The 26,978-nt window shown below is 39.6% G+C and overlaps 3 protein-coding genes across 4 annotated transcripts; 1 reads left to right on the top strand and 2 right to left on the bottom strand.

The window, feature by feature from the left end:
- Positions 1-247: 247 nt before the first annotated feature.
- Positions 248-9,659, top strand: slc29a3 (solute carrier family 29 member 3). The gene is made up of 7 exons (XM_084736434.1): positions 248-385; positions 2,392-2,508; positions 2,603-3,023; positions 4,609-4,691; positions 6,083-6,309; positions 7,381-7,543; positions 8,603-9,659. Exons 3-7 carry the CDS (start codon positions 2,700-2,702, stop codon positions 9,228-9,230), a joined length of 1,425 nt encoding a protein of 474 aa, XP_084592560.1. The 5' UTR covers positions 248-385; positions 2,392-2,508; positions 2,603-2,699; the 3' UTR covers positions 9,231-9,659.
- Positions 9,660-11,130: 1,471 nt separating this feature from the next.
- On the bottom strand, positions 11,131-22,777 carry psap (prosaposin). The gene is made up of 14 exons (XM_084736245.1): positions 22,618-22,777; positions 19,076-19,209; positions 18,814-18,888; positions 18,576-18,701; positions 16,604-16,822; positions 16,352-16,495; positions 15,968-16,024; positions 14,247-14,432; positions 14,037-14,129; positions 13,718-13,901; positions 13,170-13,333; positions 13,001-13,081; positions 12,744-12,851; positions 11,131-11,897 (listed from the first exon to the last, which is right to left on the bottom strand). The coding sequence occupies exons 1-14, from the start codon at positions 22,649-22,651 to the stop codon at positions 11,862-11,864; spliced, it is 1,641 nt and encodes a 546-aa protein (XP_084592371.1). The 5' UTR covers positions 22,652-22,777; the 3' UTR covers positions 11,131-11,861.
- A 1,221-nt stretch (positions 22,778-23,998) lies between these two features.
- On the bottom strand, positions 23,999-26,340 carry mrps6 (mitochondrial ribosomal protein S6). Of its 2 annotated transcripts, none has more exons than XM_084736247.1 (2): positions 25,860-26,340; positions 23,999-24,115 (listed from the first exon to the last, which is right to left on the bottom strand). In XM_084736247.1, exon 1 carries the CDS (start codon positions 26,205-26,207, stop codon positions 25,875-25,877), a length of 333 nt encoding a protein of 110 aa, XP_084592373.1. In that variant the 5' UTR covers positions 26,208-26,340; the 3' UTR covers positions 23,999-24,115; positions 25,860-25,874. The 2 variants fall into 2 exon arrangements, with proteins under 2 accessions (XP_084592373.1, XP_084592372.1); XM_084736246.1 differs by having other exon boundaries at positions 25,869-26,337.
- Between the last annotated feature and the right edge of the window lie 638 nt (positions 26,341-26,978).

Here is a 26,978-nt window from a genome sequence, read left to right as displayed (position 1 = left end):
GGTGTGCCGGAAAATTTAAGACTTCCGGTGTGCGGTTTGGCTGTCCGAATAAAAGAGTAGATTACAATTTACTTTTAAGATTTAATTTCAAATTTCAAATACTTTTATATTAGGCTCGGATTTGAGCCAGTATTGATAGTAAATGAATGCATTACGTTGTCTTTGTGCTTTTGAGTCAGTCTGGGTAAGCCTAGTGTCGATATAAATTTTACTCTGAAGGATTCGTTCCGGAAGTCTTCTCATTGTTGCTGCAGCTGGTTCACCGGCTGAACAATGTTGTTTGTCAGCTGACCAGAAACGAAGTGTGCTGTGAAATGGATTTGTGTGTCAGTGAAACACTTCAGCTAAAGACAGAAGAAACAGAAAGCGAGTCTCCAACAGTCAGGTATGTTTATATTTTATTTAATGAGCCCAGCGGTTGGCACGGGTCGAGCAGGTTAGCTAGCTGTTGCGACACACTTAGCTAGCTTCCAACGGTAACTAGTTTAGTTAACGTGCACACAGCTGTGTCCACACCAGACAGATAAAACTAAAACATGTCTGTTCGCTGTAACGACACTAATTATCAATACTGGGGCGGAATGAGTGGAATAATTATGTAATGAGTAGTGAAAAAACCTTGGTGAAACAAGGTGAGAGGTAGCAGTCTGGTCTGGAGGACGTGTAATTGATTTTCCTTGGGTAAGCATCATGTGAATGCTGGTTCCTCATTAGTGGTACACATGATGCTTCAGGATGCACGATCAGCTCTGTCCTGGCCAGTCATTCTTCCTTTAATCTCCTTAAATAGTTAAAGTAATAACCTCATTGTGCAAGAGTCCAAATGCTGTTAGTGAAAGACTATTTTTGTCCTATTTCTGTTCTCCCTCATGACTGTTCCTCCAAGCATAATTCACTGCTTATTTTTCACATGTGAGGTTTAGCTTGCAGATGTGAAATAGAAATGTTGTGGTTGCTAAAAGTCAGTAATAATGAGTCAGACAATCACATGCCCCAAGAGAATAGGTGTTGTAAATGCTGAGTGGCTTCATCTGATGGAGCATTTAACTTAGTGTGTGTGAACTGACCAGCTACTATTAAAAATTCATCTTTACTTAATAGAATGCAGAGTAGAAAAAAATGAATTTCTGCAGGAAATGCTTTATTAGCAACATAAAAATAGTCCCAGTGATCAACAAAAAAAATCCAGCACATGGTTCCAAATGTGTAAAAATACTGAGAAATACACAAATATAATTTAAAAAAAAAAGTGAAATGCACAGTCCTGTTCTAATCTAATCTAAATCTAATCTAATCCTTTTGAACATTAGGTTTTAATTTCTTTCCTACTGAGTGCAAGTATTTGTCATGTTGGGTAAACTTGTATGTAAAGAAAATTTAAACATTCAGAAATGTTTTAATTGACTGCATGTTCTGTAAAAACAACATCAATTGTATTAATTGTATGGGCCACAACAGATCGATGCTGTTCTAATGAATACATTTAATAATAATAATGATAATGATAACTTTTGTTTATATAGCACCTTTCATACATAACATGTTACACAAAGTGGCATTAAAAACAACAATATGGGATTTACAACAACACAAAAATACATAAATCCATAAAAAAAAACTAAAATCAGAATGAAATACTTAAAGCAGCAGTATTGCATTAAAAACACACACAGCATCAGAAGATCTAAGTGCTCTTGGTGGTTGGTAAGAGGTTAAAAAGTCAGGAAATGTGCTATATATTTAAGAGCTTTTTATGTGAGTAAAAGAACATTATAATCAGTAGATCTAGAGTAAATAGGGAGCAAAAACAGGAGTAATGTCTGATGGCAGAGTTTTGAACCAGCTCAAGTTTCCCAATCAGCTTCTTTGTCAAATCTGTTGTCACATTTTCAAAACTCTAAAGACAAAGGGATGTTAAAGCTTGTAAAAAAAACAACAAAAAAACAAAGTCTGAGTATAGTAAAGACTGACTACAGCTGTAGGAGAACAGTGGGTTAACATCCACACATTGCTGCCAAATAGTAATGATTCCAACACCCGGATTAATATTGTTGGTTCAGCCGTGGCACCGTGAGAACAGGACAGTGTGTTCATGTCACATTCCACTTCATCTGAATCATGATGTTTGTTTAATTTTGTTCCTTTCTGTTGCCATTGAGCTTGTTGTTTGTCATGTTCTGTGTGCTGAACATGAACTCAATGCAGCTTCTTCATTTTGGTTTGCAGCAAAATCAGACAGTGTTGATTGACTTTTAATTATCCTATTTTGAGTGCCTTTTGTGGACTTGTAGTATTGAGTATTTAATAAGGGATGCACGTGGAAAATACCTGTCAGTATGTCCAGGATTGAATGATAATTATCAAGGTTAAATATGACTTCTTGCACTGCAGCATCGCAGGATCTGGACAGTTGGACTGATCTCTACCAGCTACAGTCAGATCTCTCCTGACTATGGCTCCACAACAAACACAGCCTGTTTTTTCCTTCCTGGAAAAGCACAATTAAATGTAAGCATCATCCAAGCCCCGCTAACTGCAGTGTCATTAATATTTCACAGTGATAAACTCGTTAAACTCGTGTTTTCCTTTTTCTTTTTCACAGCTTTCTACTCAACACTTCCTCACCGTTCATCTGCTGCCTCAACCTCCCCCTTTTCTCTCTTGTCACTTTGTAAGTATTCTGTTTTCTATCGCTGAAAATGGCCAACACAGAGCCGGTGCAGCCCAGCCTCAACTCCTCCTATATTCCGGCTGCTCTTGGCAACCACCAAGCGTCCGAGGATGAGGAGAACGAGGACCCGAGTCCCTCTGCGGCGCTGCTGCCCAAACATTCCTCAGTGCCTCTGGCCGTGCGCTACAGTCCAGAGGACTCTTACTGTTTGGTGTACATCATCTTCTTTCTGATGGGCATCGGCTCCCTGCTGCCCTGGAACTTCTTCATCACAGCCAAACACTACTGGCTCTACAAACTGAGTAACAACAGTCATCACAGCAGCATCCAGGAGCAACGTTCAGACCTCAGTGTGAGTGAGAAGGACACTAAATACAACCATGCTATGTTGTGCATGTGTGTGCAGAGGAAGATGCACATTAGTGCCTTTCTTCACGCTTCTCATGGTACCGTGACAGTCCTGTGACTGATGTGAGAACTGTGAGAATCTGTTGCAACACACTTATAAAATTAGAAATGCCAAAAGGGTTGTTGAGGGCAACTAAGATGAAGGTAGAGAGGAGAAGGGTTTTTCTGGTGGCATAAACCACCTTGAGTTTCAAACTTAAGTTTGTCCCCTAAGCAAAATATTTCCCAAAGCTAAGGGGTTGCATAAGGCCTGTTTGCTCATCTTCTTGCCTAAATGTTTAGACTAAAAGGCTTTCACAGTAGTTAGTGTCACAACTCAGGACTCTTCACTCACACTCTCCTTTAATGTTACTAGACATCATTACTGTCAGTTGTTAGTTAGGTTCTTCAAAATGGACAACAAACAGAACACAGGAGAAGATTAGAATGTTCTCCTCCACGTATATGGAAATCACAAGCACATAATCCAAAGTAAATTTAACCAGTAGACTGAACAAATATGCACAAGCAGGCGATGTGTCAAGAAGTAAGCTAACTATATTATATTGCTGTGAAATGAACCATAGATGAAGTCATGAAGATATGTTAAAATATTACTATGACAGCAAGAAAGGAGACAAACATTGGAGCAAGTCAACAAGAACTGGTGACTTTCAATAAAAGCTAATGTTAATATATGAGACAGAGTTAATGTTTGGCTAGCTAGCAAACCTAATCTGTACTCTCTTGCAAATTTCTCTTGTCTCATAGTGTACATTGGGTTTTCTCTGTACTGAAAAATATGTCTTGGTGTCTCCTCCTCTTCTTCAATCAGCATAAATTAACTAATAAATCTTGAGATATGATGTTCACAAGAATAGGAGGACCCAAATATGTGAATGGATGCTTAAAAGGAAGGTTGTTCTAGGTTTTTATGCCTGCTAGGGATAAAAAAAAAAGAGTGTCACGGAGGCAGACGGTCCTGTAATCTGTGTTGCCAACCTAAAGAACCTCACAACATCAGAAAGTTCTAGTTCTGGTCAACTGTTCTGGGCCCCGTTTCCCAGAGCCTTCGTAGCGCTACGTGCGTCGTAATCTTACAATTTACGACGCACATAGCGCTACGAAGACTCTGGGAAATGGAGCCCTGCCTGTGTCTGTACACTCACCCAGCAAAACTTGCCTTTTGCTGATGGGATGTTGTAATGAACTCATGGTGGCACGCAGTATGTTGTGATAGTTGAGCAACCAAACACCAAATAACGTCTGTGTGCAGATTAGTCAACATACTGTCAGCCTGTTTTGTAAGAACAGAACAATTTATACCAGGCTGTTATTTTAAACAAGACAAACTCTCTGATATTCTGAGATTAATGCTTGATTTACTTTGATGTAGAGTCCATAGAGAAAATACGGAAGGAAAGAATCTGTCTGATTTTTATATTTCTCCCCTCTCCTTTCACTTCCTCTTGTTTTGTTAAAGACACCATGAGAACGTGTGACTGTGTTCTTATATTCAAATGTTTTGTCCTCTCTGTAACTCTTCACAGGACTACTTTGAAAGTTATCTGGCCATCGCCTCCACGGTGCCGTCTGTGCTGTGTCTCATACTCAACTATCTCCTAGTTAACAGGTTGGTTCCCCGCAAACACACCTGCACATAACTCACTGGTCACTGTGATATACAGTATAACATGATCTGTGAACTCAGTGGGCCCCATGTATGAATCATTTGTACGCACAGATTTAATCTTAAATTGTGTATGCAAACAATTTAAGAAGTTTCATGGCATTCATTAATACTTTTCTACTTACGGTTTGTTCTTAGTGACAGAGAAACCTCTCCAATGATGCTCCACTGTGCTCATCCATGTCTGTTGAAAAGTTTAGTTTTGTTTGTTGTTTTTGTTGTCCTTTTTTTTCCATTGCATTCCCTCTCCTTTTCTTATATATAACGTCACCTTTCAAGCATCAGCGGCTTGTGGCTTTGTAGATTGCACACGGCACTTAAGTCTGCTGCCTTTAAATTGATTTATTGGGGCCTTTCATTATGCTAATTGAACGTTTCCTTGCACACACATCCAATTTAAGATTAAACCTGATTCATCAGCATACTCAGGTAGGTGAGAATAAACTTGGCTTTCAGCGTATGTTTCATGAATACCACATGGGATTTTCTTATTTTCCTTTCATTGCTTTGTTTAAGAACTAGTATAAGAGAACAATAAAAGAAAACTTTCATGCATGAAGCCCATTGTTTGGATGTTACAAAGCCACATTTGTCCTATCTGGGGAGATAACAGTAATATAATTTACCCTGTGACGTTAAATGCTGTGTCTTTGTGCATTGTTTCTGGACTTTGATCAGTCTGTGCTGGACTGAGATAACATGGAGCAAAGATGAAGTTTGGTCATTTTGAGCAGAATCTCTGTAGCAGAACACTTTTTATTTATTATTTGCATGGATGATTAATATGTTACTGTCTTGTATTTGTGTGAACACAGTCAGTACTGTATGTATAATATTGTTCCAGCAGCACAGAACAAAACATCTGCCTCATTTTTGTTTTGTTTGTTTTGTTTGTTTGTGCACTTTTCATGTGGATGTCCAGTCAGTGTTGAAGGTAAATGCAGTCAGTTGCACTCGAGCTTCTGTCCAGGTTGCAGTGTTACACTACCATAGTCTGTAGATGACTTTGACGGACAAAATATAGTGTTAGAAGACAAAAATACTAAAAATAGAGAGTCGAAGATGAGAAATCCAAGCTGAACTCGCCTGTAGCAGCAGATTTACAGCACAAGAATTCAGCTTTCATGGTCAATGTAGCACAGACTGAGGAATTTACTGCTTCAATTGACTACATTTCCCATCAAATCCAACTGGACATCCACATGAAAAGTGCGAAACTTTCTCTTTTACTGATCTTTGAGAAACTGCCTGATCCTAGTACGTGTGTGTGTGTGTGTGTGTGTGTGTGTGTGTGTGTGTGTGTGTGTGTGTGTGTGTGTGTGTGTGGTCTGTAGGTTGTCTCCAAACGTGCGGATCCTGTCGTCTCTTTTTGTGATCCTGCTGGTGTTTGTTGTGACCACGGTGCTGGTGAAAGTGGATGTGTCCGATTGCAGGGTGGAGTTCTTCGTCGGCACGCTGGTCAGCGTTGCTGTCGTCAGCGGAGCCTCCAACCTCTTCTCTGGCAGCGTGTTTGGGATCAGTGGGCATTTCCCCATGAGGATTTCACAGGCTCTTATATCAGGTACAGTCCACGTTCAGGTCAATACATTTTTGATTATTTATTCAGCTCTACTGATGTCTTTGTATGATTTATACAGCAGCATCATGGAGATACCTTTTCTTCTGTCTTGTAATCCATGCAGTTTGCACCATTTAGCAGCTTCTGTAAGACTTTTATGACAAAATGTTTATCTATTTTTGTCTTGACACCATCATACATGTTGGTGTTTGGGATGTAATATTGTCATGAAGGCACCTGTGTTTGTGTGTGGTGAACACAGCCAGAATAAAAGATGGAAGACACTATAGAAATGTTTAAATTAAATGACAGCTTCCCTCTATAGAACAGATGGTGGACCTAATCTTGGAGCACCTTTTTTCATACACCTGCATTTTAATGAGTAAACACTGATGTTGCAAAAAAACACTCAAGATCTCTAATGTGTTAAATCAGGGCTGCACAATTAATTGAAATTCTGTTCTGCAGATCTAAGAAAACACGTGTTTGTTTTCATTGTTATGCAACATGATTGGTGGGAATGATCATGAACACTTTCAATATGATTTTTTCCCCTTGCATTATCTTCTATATTTATATCACACAAGGCCATTGTAGTGGATTAATTAAAGCGGTTCATTCTTGACCTTATGAACATAATTGGTAGTAATTACGCTTCTTGTCCAGTGCACAAGAGAAATAAGCAGATACAGAAAATGCTTGATGTTACTGTGCGTCACGGTCGGCTGGAGTACAAGATTTTACTTTTCATTTTTAAAACTTTGAACGGGCGAGCTCCAGTTTATCTCGGTGACCTTTTACAGCCCCGCTGTCCGCCTCGAACACTGAGATAAGCTGCTGCTTTCCATCACAGACATTGTTTGAGGCGTAAAGGTGAACATGCTTTTTCTGTAGCCAGGCCAAAAATTGTGGACCTTCTTCAAATCCAGGCTGAAAACCTGCTTGTTTTTTTTTTTCTGGGTTACTCCTGTGGTATTTTATTTATCTTTGTTTATTGTGTTCTCTCTGTTCTCTTTGTTATCATGTTTTCTTTTTCTGTGTAAAAGCACCATGGCTTGTGTTTTTTAATCTCAGGCCAGGCCATGGGAGGCACGCTGAGTGCAGTAGCATCAATAGCAGACTTGGCTGCGGCGAAGGATGTGACAGACAGCGCTCTGGCCTACTTCCTGACAGCTGACATCTTCATCCTGCTCTGCATCGTCTCGTATCTGCTGCTGCCAAAGCTGGCGTATTCAAGGTCAGTAGCAGCCAGAGATGTTCAGGTTTCCATACAGACACGTGCACCACATATCAAACCTGTGGTTTTATTTACAAACATAAGTGATGACAACATCCTCCCTCGTCCTTTACTTTCATCTCGATCTGGATACTAAAGATTCCAGGGTTTAGCAGTGTCCATTATCATCTGACACGCTGTCATTCTTCAAACAACCACTAGATGGAGCCAACGTTAAATAACTTCAGAATAATCATAATATTCTAAACTTACCTGTTCCAGTTGTTTTGTTTGTGCATTTTATATTTGCAGCTAGTTTTTGATCGAGGTCAGTACATAAAAAAGAAAACTTCAGTCTTCATTTACAATTAATGATACTGTACACCCATATCTCAGCATTTCATTTTATTTTTTGTGAAGAAAACCTAATGAAATTATTTTTAAAGTCTAAAAGTTTAAAGTTTAAATCAGTGGTCTTCAACAGAAGGTCCATGACCTATGGAATCCACAGAATTACTGCAGAAATTTTGTCTGAAAATATATATTAACATGGCATGGGTTTGATTTGAGCCCATGGCCTTTTCTGCGTGCCTCTCCCCCTCTTTCTTCCATATTTCCTGTCAGTCTCCTGTTAAATAAAGGCCAAAAGCTCGGTAATAATCTTTGAAAAAAAGATAGCAAAGATAAATCAGCCAAGTGTCAGGAAGAAAGAAAGAAAGCGCTAAATTTGTCAAAAAAGAAGCCTAGTAAGTATGTACTATTGTTAAAAATGAAAACAAAATACATAAAACTAAAAGAGAAATGTACTAAAAGTTCCTAAAATATCAAGAAAGCTCACCTTTGACCAGTATTCACAAACTGCTCATTTTACACAAATGTCCTGCAGATTATTGGATTATTTGTACAGTTTCAGTTGTTCTGTTTGGTTATAGTGATGCATTGAATACATAACAAAATATCCTTAAAATATGTCCATCAGGGATCATCAGTTTACTCAGTGATAGAAATGGGGTCCCTCGAGGAGGAAGGTTGAGAATCACTGATCTGTAATCTGCTGCGTTCTTCTTCTCTTCTCTTCAGACACTACATGCTGGCAGCGACATGCAGTCCAGGAGCGATGAGCGAGGGCGGAGCAGCAGCAGGCTCGGGCAGCACCGTCTCGGTCCCTCCGCTGCAGCCCATCCTCAGAAAGACGTGGGTTCTCGGCCTGAGCGTCTTCTACGTCTTCTGCGTCTCCATCATGGTGTTCCCTGCAGTGTCCTCGGGGATCCTGTCCGTCCACAAAGACAGCGGCGGCCCCTGGACCACCACGTACTTTGTGCCCCTCACCAGTTTTCTCCTGTACAACGTAGCAGACTTCTGTGGCCGGCAGGCGACGGCCTGGCTGCAGGTCCCCGGTCCAACCAGCCGAGTCCTGCCTGCTCTGGTGCTGTGTCGCACCGTCATGGTGCCACTTTTCATGTTCTCTAACTACCAGCCGAGGGACCACATCCACACCGTTCTCTTCGACCACGACGTGTACCCCGTGGTCTTTAACTGCCTGCTCGGCCTCTCTAACGGCTACCTCGGTACTCTGCCAATGATCTACGGCCCTAAAGTGGTTCCTCGGGAGCTGGCGGAGGCCACGGGTGTGGTCATGTCCTTCTTCCTCACTCTGGGACTGGCTGTTGGATCAGCTTTCTCCGTGCTTATCGTGCACTGCATCTGACCAGCCCGTTCAGCAGTCATCTACTCATTTACAGTTGAATAGTCCAGCTGTACGGCAGACAGTAGCTGGACAGAGGTACGTACCATGACCTCAAAGCACTGCGATGCAAAGAAGGGCCCGACTGATACTGGATAACTGGGGCCAATACAGATATTTGGGAGCAAAAGAATTCTAATATTGATGTATTGGCCAGTATTCTTTATACTGAATATAATATACAGAATAAATACCTAACTACTCTTCAGGGATCACTGCAAAAATGTGTGTTTAACACTGTAGTGTAATGAAAGCAGGATATTTTACAGTTTAACCATAAAGTTTATTGTCTGAAATGATCTTGGAGCACTGAAACAGTGTATCATCACTGCTATCTTTAATAATTCTAAATAACTATAAATAATAAAACATAATTAGAGCAAAATATATGTATAAATAAAACCTGAGTTAAGAAGTAATACACCAAATATACATAAAATACTGACTATAAAGCTAACAAATAAAAACAATCTGCATTATGGTCATTATGGTCCAGATAAAGACTGATATATTTGGTCGACCAGTATATCTGTCGGGCTCTAATGCAAAGTGCACCAGTAAAGCCAGTTGTCTTGCCATGAGGGAAAAGTGGTGCTCTTTTTCACTCTCTACCATAAAGCCTTAAATCCTTGATACCTCACATTAATGATAATAATAATAATAATGTGTTATGTTTACTCTGATGTGGCTCGTGATGTGAGCCTCAGGCCGTCCTCTCCATATACTGTACCACATTTACACCTGGTATTAAAATGCGATTTGTACCTGTATCAGTTAACCAGATAAGGACTGACTGCATCTGGTGGTGTTCTGGCTTGCATTGTGTTTGAATCTAAGGTTGGTGTAACTTATCCAGGTATTGATCACCAGGTGTAAATGGGGGGTTGAGATCAGGAAGTGGCTCTCTGAGCAACATTAGCAATCAGTGCAGTCCATGAGGGACACTTGATTCAACAAAGCTTTTATTTTATTACAGCAAACACATTTATTTGGTTTAAGGGGTGAACAAGTATTGCTTATAATAAGTTGTTATGTGGCGGGTGTTAAATGTTATTTGAGTTCAACTTTAATAAAGCAAAGAAGCATCATTTTGTTAAGGGATAGACTTTATACATTTCCAGAAAGAACTTTTTGGATTTCTGTCATAATTTTCAAATGTTCACTTGAGCTGTTACAAGTTGCAAAGTTCTGGGAATATTCCAGGTGGAAACAACTTGAATAAAACGGAAGCTATATGTTTTCTTTCCTCAGGTTTTGTTTACCATGTCATTTACAGACAGAGACAAACTTTGTACCATATCAGTAGACCCTTCAAATAGGAAAACTCCTGTCATCCTTTGGCTCAGACGGTGCAGCGGCGCACACTGTGCATGCAGAGGTTGTGATTTTCTTGAATTTATGTTTCATGGGATGTTAAAATTATCTACATGTGATGGAAGAGTGCTAACTTGAATTGCTCACTTCCCCTTTGATTAATGATAAAAGAAAATGATTCAGCCTCTGAAGTGAAAGAAGGTTGAGAACCACTTGGCAATTTTTAACTACCCATCTGAGGCAAACCACTTGATTATCCTCTTGAGGTGAGACAGATTAAAGTAAGAGCCTCCTAAAAGAAATTTATCCAGAGACTTGTTGTTGACTGTCATCTGGAAAATGGAGACCAGTTATTTGTGGAATCTGCAGATTATTAGCTGAAAACACAGTTTAAGTATTTCAAATAAAAAGTTAAGCGCAGTATCAAGGAGAGAGTTCTTTAAATGACCCAGATATATGACCAACCTGTAATAAACAAGGATGTGGTAGGTTTATTTATAAGAATACCGAGGTAAATTCAGGTCACAACAAAAGACAAAGTGAAATCAAGTGGATTGGGATCATTTTAATTGTTAAAAATTTACAGATCAACCAACAGTTGGCTCAGGGTTTGAAGCAGACGACGATCGAATTGGAGATGCTTTTTGTACGTTAGAAACGCGGTGATTTACAAACAGTAGGAAGAGTGCAAACAATGGGAGGTGAGTCCATATCAGCTCCTTAAAACAAGAACACAAACATATTCTACAAAATATAAATTTTGTTTCAAGGATCAGACACTGTTAAAAGTAATGCCAGGCAATCTTAACGCGCTGAGCCGTCTCTCGTTTGCAATCAGGAATCACATGTAGCTGGGAGGGGTACGAATCAGAACAGCAGACATCTGGTGCCATTTCAACATCACACAACATGTGAAACTTGAATTTGTTCGAACACACCACACCCAGCAAGTCATTTTAGCAAGTAAAATCCAAACGATGCAAATTTGTGAAGCAGTACAGTGAAACTTCTGCTCAGTGAAGCAGTAACAGGCAGAGCTGCAGGCCACTACACACAAAATCACCCCTCCCACAACCCCCCCCTCAGAAAAACAAACGTCCAGTCCCTTTCCACCATGATGTCATTCAAAATACCAAAGTTAATTTACATAAATCGCAGTCATGTAAGTCCATTAAAAAAAAAAAAGAACACAGGACAAAAATTAAAAGTGGGAAGCAGCACTACAGTATTTTTTTTCTTTTAATTCCCTACAGGTCAGTTTGTGCTCGTCTTCCTCCTCCTCTATACCCACACATGGCGTTGGCAGTGAGCTACAGCCTGAAAGACAGGAACAAGTGGTTAGACGAGTCTCTCGCAGCAAACGTGAATTAACAGTTTACATAATCAGTTTTTCCCAGAAAGAATTAAAATGAGATTCATCTGTTGAGCAACATTAGTCACTACAGAGTCATAGCAGTAAAGAGGGTTCCTATTAGAGACGTTCTGATGCCATTTCTCACAGGATCCCGTTATGAAGCTAAAAAAACACTCACTCATTCTTGAGAATTTGGACAAAACTGTTTTTTTTTTTTTTTTAGATTTTACTCGTCAATTATGCTGGAAAAATGTTTTAAAAGATCAAACGGGTTATTAAACCTTGCAACAGACCAACCTAATGATTTCACGTTTATTAAATAGCATTTTTACTACTACTAATACTACTATACTTTAGAGTATAGTTAACCTTGTTTATGTCTGATTAAATCATGTTTTTGTAAGAAATATGACAGAGCTGAAAGAAATTTGGGCCACGCCTTTAAAGGGCCAACATTTTCATTAAAAATATATTTTACAACAAAGATGATTATAAGAGCATATTTTTATACAGTAATTATTTTATCAGTAGGTTTTGTTAGTTTTAGATTTTTAAGACTTTAACAGTAATAGTTTTTACATTTTTTTGGTAGGACATGATTTGTCCCAATTCTCAAGACCAGGCGTTATGGGATAAGGAATCAGTGCATGGAAATGCATCTAATACTTCCCAAAATTCTGGATCGGTATTGGTTAGTGCGCAAGTCTAATACCAGTATCAGAACAACTCTAATTGATATCCCTAAAAAGGCTCAAGAGTCTCTCTGTGGGACCTGTGTTTGGGCGTTAAAATGTGACTTGGTAACTTACATTGCACCGAGTTGCTGTCTCCATGTTCTTGCACCAGAATGCAGGTCCCCAGCTGCACTGCTCTGTTCCCAGCAGCCTGCGCTCAGCCTCAGGGCAGGCTCCCACTTTCTGTTACACACAAACACAGCTCAGATACCAAACAGGGCGGCAGGACTGTAGTGCAAGCTGCATGTAACACTTACTGTCCATTAACAATAATTTACAAGACAGAAAGTTGATTTATGTTATCCTGGTAAGATATAATATAAAGTTTTTACCATGCACACAAAGTCTGGGTCCATCATCTGGAGCAGCAGCTGGACAAGCACTGGCTCGTACTGTTGAACCAGCTGGTCACACTGTTTACACAGACACACACAGCTTAATGCAAGTCCATCATGAGGATAAACAAAAGTTACACAAGTGTTAACAGATGCAACTCCTCACCTCAGTCTGCAGAGAGTCGGGCAGGAAGCTGCATGCTTTCCTCACAGCCTCCTCAATTTCTGCCTCCGTAGCGTTTTTCTCCAGAAGCTGATCGATGTAAGTAACGGCCATCTTGCAGACTTTGCAGTAGCTGCCCTCCTTAAAGCGAGTCTGGTCGAGTGCAGCTGGAAAAAGTTGCAACAGAAATCACTGTTATTACACACATGGATGTATAAAACAAGTGATACTGCATACTCAAACACTGCCCTTGGTACCTGTACAAAGCAAATATTCACTTCACTTTCTGTGTGAACACACCGATACTGACCTGCAACAAATTCTGCACGTTTAGAAATTCTATTACTGAACCGTTTTTAACAATAAAGTACAGGAAACCACGTAAAATTCAGTATACTGAGCAACATTACTCCATCTACATAGTTTTACTGATAATATTTACAATCACTTCTGGTGCAGCCTTGTTATTATACCTGAAGACTTTTGCACAACATCCCTGCTGTTATTAAGGCCAACGTGCGTTCATCGTGCTTTCAAGAGTGCCAACTTACGGACATATGCGCGGTGGGCTCCATTGCAGAGCGCCAACACTGTGCAGACAGTCTTGGGGTCGGCCTCCTGCACCAGCAGCTCAATGATGGCCTGGCCATAGGTCTCGATCAGGTCCTTGCACTCTGCAGTCAGAGAGGAGGGCAGATATGTGCACACTTTCTCCACAGCTTGGATCACCTGCTCCTGAGAGACAGAGAGAGAGAGACAAATGAATCAGCTTGGCACCAGAGTCTAACCATCTGCACCAACAGTATGTTAGCAGCAGTTTGGTAGGTTCTTATGGCCGTTTTGGATACACACAGTAGCACAGATTCCCACCTCTGTTGTCTGATCCTGCAGCATGGACTCCAACTGTTTCATCACAAACTCACAGAGGGCACATGTAGGGGAATCACGGACACGCACCATGGGCTGGAACACAGAGAGGCAAATCTCACATGCATGTACAACACTCTGCTATAAAACAGTTTTTCAGTCTTGCATCGATATGAGGCACTGATGAGAGTCAGCAGTCAGGTGCCCACTTACCTTAGCAGCCTTGTCTGTGGCTGACTCCACCTTGGTGGCAGGGAAAAGCTTAGCTGCAGGGAAAAGCTTAGCAGCAGGTATAGACTTGGCAGCAGGTATGGTCTTGGCAGCCTGCAGCTTCAGCATGGGAATGGCCTCCTTCATGTTGGTGCAGAAGCCAGCGAGGGAACAGATATCCTTGGGTTGCTGAGGACAGAAACAGACAATTGTTTCAGGATGCACAGCCACAGGTCTGCAAAGTTTGCTACATTGCATGCTGTTGGCATAAAACACGCATTTCTAATCTGCATACCATTCCACAGCATAACCACCCATGCAATATAATAAGTTCTGTGACACAAAAAGAGGAACTTCCAACGCAGCTTTCTTTTACTAGTACCAAACACACAGCAACACACCCAAAATATGTTTACTTCTGCATCTCTGACTCTCAGGCATCCAACAAGACCAGCCAGTGTTCAAGATAGAACAGCCATATACAGCAAAATAAAGATGGTGATTTGATTCAGTGTTAGTAAAGACCGGTGCATCTCTGTTGACTTATTTGTGCAAATCAAGTCACAAGATGCGAGCATACTCATGACAGTGCTGTATGCTCATCTGATGTCAAGAAACAGGATAGAATCTTATTGTGGTCCTTTCTTGTGGTGTTAGAACAGGCACTTCTGTGTCGAGTCATTAAGCCAAACAAGCGACAGTGTTCAGGATCAGTAAAATAGTCTTCCTATTTAGCAAACTCCAATTCAAAAAGAAGTTGGGGTGCTGTGTAATATGCAAATAATACATATAGACTGCAATGATTTGCAAATCTTTTGTACCGTTTTCAACTGAATATAGTTCACAAAGAAGATATTTTATGCTCAAACTAATAAACTTAATTGTTTTTTGTAAACATACACTCATTCTGAATTTGATTCAGGCAACATGTTAACAAGTTGCGACAGCAGCATGTTCACTACTTGTTATCAATTTACCTGCTTTGAATGTACCAAACCAGTGTTTTTTTTAATCATTCCACAACTTTCCCAGTCTTTTGTTGCCCCTGTCCAACCTTTTTTCAAACATGTTGCAGCAATAAAGTTCATAAGTGTGAATATTAAAGGTCTTGTCTTGTACTATATTGAATTAAATATAGTACAGAAAAGTATTTGCAAAACAATGCATTCTGTTCTCTTTAACATTTTACACAATGTCACAACTTTTTTTGTAATCATGGTTGTAGATTATCATTTACATGAGTCTCTACAGTGTCAGGTGAGGTGAGTAGCGCTAGGAGTGGACAGCACAAGAAGCAAGAGCTAAGGTTAAGAGGCTACAGGCTGAACACAGAAAGACCTACCTGTTCCTTGTGAGCAGCACACAAAACCCAGAGCAGGAGAAAACAGGGCAAGACAACATGAATGGAGGGGAGAAAAGTAACAAAGGCAAAAAAAGACAACAGAAAGTAAGAAAAAATTTGAAAAGACAGAAAGCGATTTAAAGATGTGAATAAATTGAAGACAGCAGGCCAGATGGTGCTGCAAGAGTGGATATGGGCTTTGGCACCAGCAAAACAGACAAAATATCACTTATTAGTTTTGATGAGCAGTTCATTAAGCTCATTATTGAATATTAGCATATATATAATGATCATTCATGTTATAATGTGGCTTAAATATGCAAACACAAAAGGTTTTCCAGAACTTGTTTTAAAACCAGGGAAGGACGTAAAGTAGACTCACCATTGACATCAGCTGCTGAACAACAACCTGACCGTACTGGTCGATGTACTGCTTGCACTGCAGTGAGGAAAAAGTCAGTCAGTTTTTACAGCCAGACATGACAAAGCCTGTCTCAAAAGGCTGTCCATAATATAAAACAATGGACAACATTAGCAAAATATATAAAGATGTTAAACAGTCGGTTTTTCGCAAAATCTTGCTAATGAGATTTTGCTGATAGCCCCTGTTGTATAGGATGAAGGGACATTTCCATTAATAGGACAGCCGTTTATTATCTGACTGGTACAGGACTGCAAGTTGGAAGACGGAACAGGGTCATGTAGGCATGTAGTCAGACTGGAGGAGAATACAGTTAATAATTAGAATTTTACAGGGGGTTCTCACCATTGCAGACAAGCCTTCGCCCAGCAGGTCACATTCTTTCTCAAGGTTCTCAATGAGAGAGGTGATAAATGAGGAGTTTTCCTTGGCTTCCTTTTGAGCGTCAGTCAGAAACTTGATGCAGTCGTCACACACAACATTATTTTCCTACAAGAAAGATTCAGATTCAGGTCAAAACGAGGACGATATTCATTAATAACAGGTGGAGAGCATGTCGCTGTTCATGTGGGTGTAGAGGGGAGTTAAACAGTGTACCTCCTTTGGAGTCTCTTCTTTGGGGGCCTCCTGCTTGGGGCTCTCCGCCTGAGGATAGAGGAGCTGGGGTACATTGAGGAGGAAGGGAGCCACTGGTGCAGAAAGGTCAACCTGAGGGATTTCATTGGACACGAGCTGCTCCTTGGCGTGAACCTTGGCCAGGGCTGCCTGCTGAGACTGACACAGGCCCATAGCTGCACACACCACACTGGGATCCTCCTAAAAAAGGAAGAAAAAAACAAAACAAATAAACAATAGTTTAAGTTACTTCAAAAACTGGCTAAGTGCTGTATTTAAAACTCTGGTATACATGTAAGCTGTAAGTGGAGGTAAATAACTTAAACTATTTATAGCTTTAAAGGGGCAACATGTAAATATTATGGCCACCTGGAAGAAAGTTATGCACTGGGTGGAGGAGGTAATGTCTCATCTTAAACAGCTTAAATACACTGCCTGAGGATCCAAGTATTATAAGGTCTGGCAAACATTTCTGTCCTGATTTTGTTTTAATCTTTATTATTATGTGCTAATCACTGTATAGAAGTGGTGCTTCACTATTATAATCCCTTGCAATGATTGGATTTTTTATGTTTTCATGTTTACCTTAATTTGGAGTAGTGAGTACAATCATGTTTACAATATTTGTGAAAATCAATGAAAAAATAATAACCATCTATACTCTCTGCTGTATCCATCTGTTGGTGCAGCTAATTTACTAGCTGCTGTACCAGTACAGTGAGCCCTGTAGCTAGTGGCCTTTAGTCGACACGTCTGGCTCATTTTTCTTCTGCAACGATACCTTCAGGAAACACCATGTAACAATGCATGGGAAAAGTGGCCAGCACAGGTGTCACAGTCAAGGAAGGCTGTGTTAAATTGTCTTCCCTGTATTGTTGTTACAGAAGTTTAAATTTGGGTCACCAAAAATGTAGTTTGCCACCCAAATTTAGAGGCTTGGTGGCCTGTGGGGCCAGTGCTTAAAAATATTAGTGTCTATCCCCGTTGTGTCTGTTTAAACACAACAAGCTCATATCGGAAAAAGAGAGAAGCTTGAATTCAGAAGGTGTATGGTTCTTCACAGACAAAAGGTGTAGGAATATTTCCTTTGACATTTTATGAGTTTAGACTGAATTTAAAAAGTCATCAGCACTTGTAAAAGTAGCAACCAAAAGTAGCAACCTCACCCCTCGCATATGTCTCTCATCTGAAACTGCGAGGGGATTGGACGACCAATCAAGTGGCATTATCAGAAAGGACAGACCAGGGGTGGCTCACTAGATATGGGTGCAAAAAAAAAATTACATAAGACGTCCTAACTGTTGCCTGTTGATCAGTTATTGAATGTTTTAAATTAAAATTCTGGCCCTGTCTCACATATTTCACCTTTAGAAGTCAATGACTCCATGGTCAAATGAGTTCAAAAAGACATTTAACTTTAAACATTGTGTTTTATAGGGTTTATAAAGAGCTGTATCTATTGTTCCCAAAGTCACTGTAGCAGGTGAGAGTTGAAACAAGAACACGACACCAAATGCTCTCAGTCATGAGGTTCTGCATTACACAAGGCCTACTCTGTTCCTGTTAGACTCAGACTCACTTCCCCATCAATAGCCCTTATTCAGCTCGCTGCACTTTGCTCACAGCCACTTGGTTTTCCCTTTTTTTTTTGGACAGAGAGTCAGATGGATCATTTACTAAAGAGCCATAGATGAAGCTGAACGATAAACTGATAAACTAAACTCCAATAAAGCTTTAATAAAATCTTTTAGCTAGACTTGTTTAAAGCTCATCTGAAAGCAGTTTCAAATGCTAACCTCGTGATGAAACCATTAAAACAAGCTAACTTCTGCTGCACCAAACCTGTTATTTTAGTTAATTTTTTACAACTCTGGACCTTCCACCACAGGTTTTTAACCTATATTTAAACTGAAAATGGGCTGAAAGCTTGGACAAACAGACTGACGGTGCTCACCAGTTCTCCAGTAATGATTCCCATGAGGATGGGGTAGTAGTTATCCACCATCTCCTTGCACTCAGCGGTCAAACTTTGATCAGGGATGAGCTGGCAGGCCTTCTCCAGGTACCCAAGAACCTCAGCCTGCATAACAGAAATAACCAGACATCAGTCCTCCAGAGTCTTGGTATAGTTGCAGGCAATTCATGTGCTTATCAAAGGATATCAACACTCAGGGATTTTACTTCAGTCTTACCTCAGTGGCATTGTCCTTCAGTATTGTATCCACCACTGTCAGCACCTCTTTACACAAGTCACATGGCACTGATTTCTGAAACAGGACAATTTTATGTATAAATTAAGAAATATATGTATTTCAAAGTGTGCAGAACATGTAGAACACAAAGAAATGCATGTTACTGTGTGAACGAGGAGCATGCACCTTCAATACCATTTTCAGAACCAGCAAAAGGCTATGAATGGCATTTGTGTACAAAAAACAAAATGCCATGTCTCACCATCTGGGGCTTGTTCCACACGTTCTGCTGGCAGTGGGTCACTGCTCCACACTGGGATGCAGTCTTTACATTCTGACACCAGTAGGGGGGGCCACGAACACACTGCTCAGTGCCCAGCAGAGGGGTTGCTACAGCTGCAAAGCAGACAAATAGTCAAATGTCAGTCCTTGTAAAGACCTTTATTACAGAGATGCGAACCATAACAAAACCATATTCCTGGTTAAGGTTAGCTGACATTTTTGTCTTCCTCAAACAAGCAAGGCAGTGTTATAGTTGAAAGTAACATATGAGGAAGTTGATAACATTTTAATGTTTTCTTGAAAAAACCTTGCGTTTCCTCATTTGGTGTTCACTAGTATCAAGTGTGTTAAAAACAGCACATCTGTTCTTCATTCCGGAAGATATCATTTACTTCACACTGTATTCATCTCATCTGCAACCTGCATAATTTGTTAAAATGTCCGTTCTAGAGCCCCCAAACCAGTTGGTGCAGTGTCTTCTTCTTCTTTTTTTTTTCTTTTCAGAACAGCAACTATGTCTTTCCAGTTTAGGAAAAGTTCATTTCAGGGCCGCAACTACTGGTTATTTAGTTTCATCATTGATAAATCTGCCAATTATTTTACTTTATTGTTAATTACTTATTTTGTCCAACCAACAGTCCAAAACCTAAAGACTTTCTGCATGAAAAATGAAGTAAATAATTAATGGATTATCAAAATTGTTGGCAATAAGCTGATTTTGACATTTCAATAAAGAAAAGGCCTTATGTGCCACCTGTCGGTTACTTAAATACATATTGAAGCATCTGTAGATGTGCAATAATCAATCAGTTATTAAATTAATTGCAACCTATTGTTAATGGGTTGGAGTCACAGAAAACTGGCCAAATTCCCTATTTCCAGCTTCTTAAATGTGATTATTTTCTGGTGTCTTTACTCCCTCAGCAAAACAATACATTGGAGGGTGTCATCTTGGTCTTTGGGACCCACTGATCAACATTTTTCTGACATTTTATAGACCAAACAACTAATTGATTAATCAGGAAAATAATTTACAGATTAATCGATGATGAAAATAATCAGTAGCTGCAACCCTAATCATCTGCAAGGTCAGTTTGGTCCATTCTTCCTCCAGTCTCCAAATAAATCTGTGGGCTTGCTCCGTTGAGCTAGAACTAGTTCAAACACTATGCATTGTGGGTAAATACTCTTAACTGTGTTATAACTGCTTTAAAAGGAAAAACGCATTAAATCCTATTAGCTCAAATTGTTAAGTCACATTAGCATATGCCTGTAGATTTGGCATGATTCACTACCCCCAACCACACAAAACGTGACTGTCAATACCCGCCAGAAAGCAACAAACCGTGAAGAATCACCATAGGGGGAATTTATTATTCAAATGCATTCCCCAGCTGCAGATATCAGTATTTGTGGTTATGTATATGACTAAAAAATTTGGTCTTTAGGGAAAATGCAAAAAAAAAGGTCATTCTTCACAGTTCCATTTTTTTTAAATGTAGTAGAAAAAGTGATGTGGGAAAGAACCTAATACTTTGTAGCACTGTTTCCTGTTTTTACTACCGCTCCCTTGAACTGCCGCAGAAAAGAAAAAAAGACAAGGGTTATCTCCACATCTCTCTTAATTTAGGAAAACAACATTTGGAATTATGAATGAAATAAGATTAACTTCATATTTAATAGGAACTACAACCTAACTTAATGAAAGCTGTTCACTCCGAATAGAAACTGATTAGCATGTAAGAGTTGCCCAATTCCAGTGAATAGCCTCAGGCGATAAGAGCAAAGAATTGGCAGCGCAGGTCTGGCTATACCGACAAACTTTCATATCACACAGTTACACCACTGTGAGGTCCCCTCCTGCTCATCATTCACACCAGCAGAGTTACAGTACAAACAGGACACTCCCACCCTCCGCATGAGTCACATGAGCAGTCACACAAAATAACAAGCTGTTCTCAAGTAGACAGACTGTACCAATGAGGAGGACGTCTCTGTGCAAGATTTTAGCACGGCATAAACTGTTTACAGCTAATAAGGCATTACACAGCAGCAGATAATATGAGTTGTATTATATCTTTGGGCTTTATGTAATCATTCACAGCAGAAAAACAAGTCATCCATTAGACAAAGAACTCTAAAGTCTGCAAAAAGGGCTTTGATATCTATATTTGACTCACTTTCTGTGACTGATTCTGAAACAGAAAACTCATCATAATGTGAGTGAATCAGCATCACATGACACAGTGAAGCGCAAATAAAGGTTTTAAATAGGATTCATATTGCATTGTTCAACAGCAGGTGACTAATGAAACATTTTCAGAGTAGCAGGATATAAATCAGAGTAGCAGAAAGAAAAGCATACATAACACTTGTTGTACAATATGATTGAACCCTAAACTTATGACCTGCCACGGCAAGAATGTGAAAGTGCAAAGACAACATTATATCAAACTATTTTTAACCACGGGTCACACAGCAGATAGGCACTAAATACACAAAGTACAAATAAAGAAATCAATATTGCCACTAGACTGGAAGAAACCACAGCTTAAGCTCTGATAAGTACAAAAAGGCAATCATGTCATATCCCATTTTAAACGCCACAATGCCAAACCAACAGTATGTACATGTATTAATAGCCTAGTTATGCATAGCTTCACTGCAGCAAAAACTTTTGTTGCTTTCACTGACCCAGTTTTGCTTGCCCATAAAGATAAGCTAGCTAGGCTAACAGCAGTGCAAATGAAGACAAACAAGGGTATCATTACAAAAAACAAAACAGAGGAACAGAAAACGAGAGAACATGACACGAAGCTGAAATGAAAATGGCTGGTTTTAGGTGTCTAACCTAAACTTCCTCGTAAAACTAAACCAAGGGTCAACAAAGCATCACGTACAGTTACATGAGCAGGTTATAACAGGCAGGTAGCATTAGGGCGGATCTGAGAAACGCTTTAATGGAGAAATATTAACCTGACATTATGATGTTACCGAATAAACAACCTGTAAAATATCAATAAAATGTTGGGTTAGCTAGCTGTTCAGGTAATTAGCTTTTTTTGGTGATTTTTCTATATATACAGTAGATCAAATACTGACCTACTGTTATTCAAACTGTAACTGGAGTCTAACGCTGTAGCTACTGTTAGCTCGGTTAGCTAATTAGCATTAGCTGGCAAGCTAATGTTAGCCGTGCGGGCCAACAATCACGCCTTTAAACCTCAAAGGCAAACGGTCAAAATTCACCTCTACAAACTCTTTATATGTTCAACAAATGTGTTATCCCACCAAAAAGTTCATGTTCGCCCTCATTATAATATCATCCAGCATAAACCAGGGTTTGCTTTCAGTTAACGTTAGCCGATATATTGATGTTTACCAAGGCGCTTCCGCGTTTTCATGTTGAAACGCACTTTGTTACACAATCAAAGAGCCTCTATTCTGATCGACAACTGTCTGCATCGTATCGCCGACTATCTACAAAACTCTATTCATTTATTCCTTGAGTGTTAACATTACCTGAAGATACGAAAAGTAGAGTTAGAAGCAGCATGACTCCGCTGTTTCCCCGGCTCGCCTGACTCTGTTTATCTCTCGGCGGTGGTTGAAGTAGTCTGGAGGTTGGTGAGCTCTGCAATGCAGGCGGTGAGGTTGTTGATGCCTTTATGATGTCTCACTGTCAGCTGACTGCTCCACAGGACATGTGACTCTGCTCCCCCCACCCAGGCGTGTGATCATACAACATGATCAAGAGTCTTTCAAAACTACTAGTTGAAAGACATTTTACATTCGCATTTGTTGAATAATTTCAAATGAAAAAATAGAACAAAATGAAAATAAGAATAAAATGAGAAAAAAACATGCATTTTTGCTTGCAGCAAAACCAGAAAGTTTTCAGTGACTTTGACAGTAATATGGGGCAAGAACTTTTTTTTTTTTTTTTGGTATCAAAAGAGGTACTGGGTATTGTCTTATTAATACTAGTCATGTGTCTATGGTAAAAAATTACCAGGCTTGTGAAACAAGTGATATTTTTAATAGTTGTGCATCTACAAATCATCCAAAAATGCTGCAGACTTCTCTGAGTTCATCTGAGACAGGCTGACGCAAAACAGAAAGTTGTTTTAACAGGTTTGTCTCGTCTTAAGAGGAAACAGACCATCCAGATTGTAAACCAGCACTGTTTTCAAAAGCCAACATCTATGGTGGTGTGGGCTGTGTTTGTGCAGATGGCATCATGGGAAACTGTCACATCTGTGGAGGCCCCATTAATGCTGAAAGGTACATACAGGTACATGATGCCATCCAGATGACGTCTTTATCAGAGATGCTCTGGACATGTTAAAGAAAGAGTTTCATCCAGACATCCAGGAAACTGATACAGACATTGATGGTACAGCCTGTATGTTTTACTATTTCTCTTGTGTTGTTTGTTATGTACAGTATGTTTTCTATAATAAAATAAAAGTTAGCTTTAATGGTCTCTAATCTGTACATGTGATTACTGTATGTTTGGATTAAGCATGGCCAGGAAAAGGTGGATTTGCACAACGAAAATGCCATTCCAGCTACTTAACAAAGATCAACAAGCCTGTCAAAGTTCCTGAAAAACATCAGTAACCTAAGTTGATCTCTTCAAATCATGCACGGTTTTTAAAGTCGATCCACTGAGGACACCTCACCCAAGTTTAAAAGCTCAGTGGCAGTGTCATAGTTGTTTATTACCATGTTTTCTCGGCGGCCACTGATTAAATCCCAATCGCTTTAATTCAGAACAGCATAAACCACCAGGTCAGGAATGAAAATAAGAACTGAAACACCCAAGACATTACCGAGCATCATGTGGAGCACAAGATGTCCAAAATGTTTCAACAAGAACTCAAGAAAGAAAACTTGAATCTAAGATAGAAAAAAAGTAGTTTATTATGACATAACATCCAAATGTGGGTTAACAAGTCTGGAAAAGGTCAGAGGGAAGTGTCAGGCTGTACATCGTCTGGATAAGAGCGGTGAAAACCTGCAAAAAAAAAAAAAAAAGAAAGATGAAAAGGGAACAACCATTATACAGGGTTAGGTTACAGCACAGTCAGCACAGCATGTTCTCCATAAACGGAAGGTAAAGGACGTGTCACTGCAGGAACAAGTTTAATCAAGTGACACTGAATGAAAAAAAGTTTTTTTAAAGACTCCAAGTGAGTTTTAAAGAACTGAGACAAATACTCGGCTTAAAACAGTGCTTTCTGGTGGACAAACTATGTAACAACAACAGAGTTTCTAAAATAACATTTGTGTCTTTCTCCTTTACCAATATACTGACGTACCAACATATTGGTCTGATTAATATTTCTAGCATCGGTGGCTGCAGGTAGGATGCAACATACAACATTCTGACATGTCAGTTCTTGGATTTGCATTTCTGTGGCTTCTCTTATCAGCTGCAGTGGGTCCAGCCCCGTGACCTGGAGGTGGAATTTGCCTTAGATTGTGTCAGAGTCTGCAGTCTGTTCTTTTTCACTGTGTCAGGAGCATAACCTCGTAACTCCAGGTTGTTTATCATTTGTCAAACTCCAAGGATGCTATTAATCATTCACATGAAAACCTGTAAACAACTATTCACCTTTGTTAAAGCTGCTGCGAGTGACATTCACTGCCACCAGAGGTCACAGTTCACTGACAGCGTCTTCGTTAGCTACATTTGAATTTGATAAAGTTCGTGTAAACAGAATATTCTGGTTGGAGATTCTAAATTAGGCCTTATTCTGCATGCAACCTATTCTGATTTAGACATGTGGGAAATGCTGCATTATTCTGGTTTTAGGAGCATTTTTTTGGACATGTAAACAGCAAATCCAATATGTGTCTCTCTTTTTTTTCCAGCAGTTTGCGCCGCACAACTTCTTCTGCTCTGTGTTGCTCTGTGCTGAAAACAAACCAACCAATATCAACATTTTTTTTGATTTGTGCAGATATCACAGTGCTGACATTTCATTTCAATAAGGTGGTTAAATGAAGGAAAGAAGGAGGCTGAGTTTGCACAGTCAAACAAGATCACAACCAGTGGAAAACTTTGGGGAAAAAAATACCCAAAACACTATTTTGATGGACAGAGGCGTTCATAATGAGAGTACGGCTGCATGTTTTCATCAGCCATGTAAACAACTGAGTAGAAATATGGTCTTTTTCAGAATAAGGATAAAAAACAGAATATTGTGTGCATGTAAACGTAGCCAGCATTTTGTTTCACTTTAGGTAATTTAAGTTTCATACATACAAATGTTTTACTCTATTTGTGTTTTTAATTCATAGAACAATGTAAAATAGTCAGGCACATCCATAAAAAAGGCTCAAACTGCAGGTTTCTTCAGTGCATTCTTTATGGATACTCATGGATGTGCTAAATAAACTGCACTGAAGGAAGCTACAGTGTTCAGTCCTTTTTGTCTTAATTGTTGTTTGTTATTCATAGTTATTTCTAATTATTAAAAATACATCCTATTTGCTGGATATTAACACTTTTCAATACCACATTTAAAACAATACAATACTTACATTCAGTAGTACTGAAAGTACCAAAGCTATAAAACAAAGTGTTCAGGTATCAGGCCCAGAAAACAGTAGTCCTCTTAAGTAGATTAATAAATTCTTAAAATATTCTTTAGTTGGGACAGTTACATGTGCAGTAATAATTCACACACCAGCTGTGGTTTCATTTTTAAACAGATGCATGGTTAGTACTGATGCACTTCACTGTATCCACTGACATTTCTTACATTCAGTCACTGTTGGGGTCCACAGCAGTTTCCGCTGGAGACCTGGGGGTCCTTCTTCATGACCGTGGGCCTCACCACGTCCACATCACGGTGCAGGTGGTCCAGCAAGCCCGTGAGGATGTTGGGAGCCGCGTAGAAATCGACCAGAAAGTAAGTCCCTCTGCTGTGCCTCTGGTTGTGTTTGGTCATCTTGTAGGGCAGCAGCTTCTCTCCCAGGTTCTCCAGGTCTCTGACCACCGCTCCCCGCTCCAACAAGGTCTCCACAGTCCGCCGGAGAGCAGCCGCGGTCTCCGGCCGCTGCATCGCCTTCAGGATCAGGGCCAGCTCGTAACGAGGCATCGCTTCAGCGGAGAAATCCTCGATTCAAACCTTTTAATTCAGCTGCCACTGGCTTGTCATTGCCAGATTATCCGTTCAAAGACGACCATGTTATGACACGAGGGACAGGGAAGGTCTTCCGTGATGACGTAGAAAGCATGCGCCTAAATTGACAGCGACATGGCTAACATTAGAAAATAAGAGGAACGTTGTAAAAAATATGGTGCTAAACCAATAGGTTTGCTAACTTTTTATTTATGTGTAACATTATTTTGATAAAATAGTAGGTGGAATTACATACTGCACATCTTTATTTAATAAAAATGCAAAAAGGATGCAAAACAAAGAACAACAAAACAAAAAACACGAGGAACACCGTAATAATGACAGAACCAAGAAAACAAAATGAAAAGTGGTAGATACATATTGAAATTTAAAAAGTGGTTCGTGAAGCCTTATAAATTATGAAAAACCTGATGGCTTTCTTTGTTGTCAGTCCTTGTAGTGTTTCAAAGTACAGTTTCATTTCACGCTTGAACTGGTAACTATAATTTCCTTTCAGGCAGTTTTGCATTTATAGATATAAAAATTGCCACATGAAATCAAGACTTCAACTAAAACCAAGTAATTACTTCTGTCCTATCATTTTTATCATGATAAAAAAAATGTCTTTTTGTAAATTAATCTTAGTCCCCATAACATGGGAAATACATTTTCAATCAATCCAAAAACTATTACTGTACTACAGAATAATCAGATAATTTCTATTTTTTTGAAAGTGGTTTGTTGGGT

The sequence above is a fragment of the Lutjanus erythropterus genome, chromosome 14 (genome assembly GCF_056507025.1).
Source record: "Lutjanus erythropterus isolate fLutEry1 chromosome 14, fLutEry1.hap2, whole genome shotgun sequence".
In the NCBI taxonomy this organism is placed as follows: domain Eukaryota; kingdom Metazoa; phylum Chordata; class Actinopteri; order Lutjaniformes; family Lutjanidae; genus Lutjanus; species Lutjanus erythropterus.
The sequence above is the reverse complement of the archived record's forward strand: the minus strand, read 5'-3'. Positions and strand labels throughout refer to the sequence as shown.

Bases quoted from the DNA above. Each gene is read 5' to 3' on its own strand.
- psap (XM_084736245.1), bottom strand. From the start codon at position 22,651: ATGCTGCTTCTAACTCTACTTTTCGTATCTTCAG. The intron at 19,210-22,617 runs GTAATGTTAACA...TCTGCTTTGCAG, and splicing joins TCTACTTTTCGTATCTTCAG to CTGTAGCAACCCCTCTGCTG. The intron at 14,130-14,246 runs GTAAGTGGGCAC...TCTGTGTTCCAG, and splicing joins CCACAGACAAGGCTGCTAAG to CCCATGGTGCGTGTCCGTGA.
- mrps6 (XM_084736247.1), bottom strand. From the start codon at position 26,207: ATGCCTCGTTACGAGCTGGCCCTGATCCTGAAGGCGATGCAGCGGCCG.
- slc29a3 (XM_084736434.1), top strand. From the start codon at position 2,700: ATGGCCAACACAGAGCCGGTGCAGCCCAGCCTCAACTCCTCCTATATT. The intron at 3,024-4,608 runs GTGAGTGAGAAG...AACTCTTCACAG, and splicing joins AGCAACGTTCAGACCTCAGT to GACTACTTTGAAAGTTATCT. The intron at 4,692-6,082 runs GTTGGTTCCCCG...TGTGGTCTGTAG, and splicing joins AACTATCTCCTAGTTAACAG to GTTGTCTCCAAACGTGCGGA.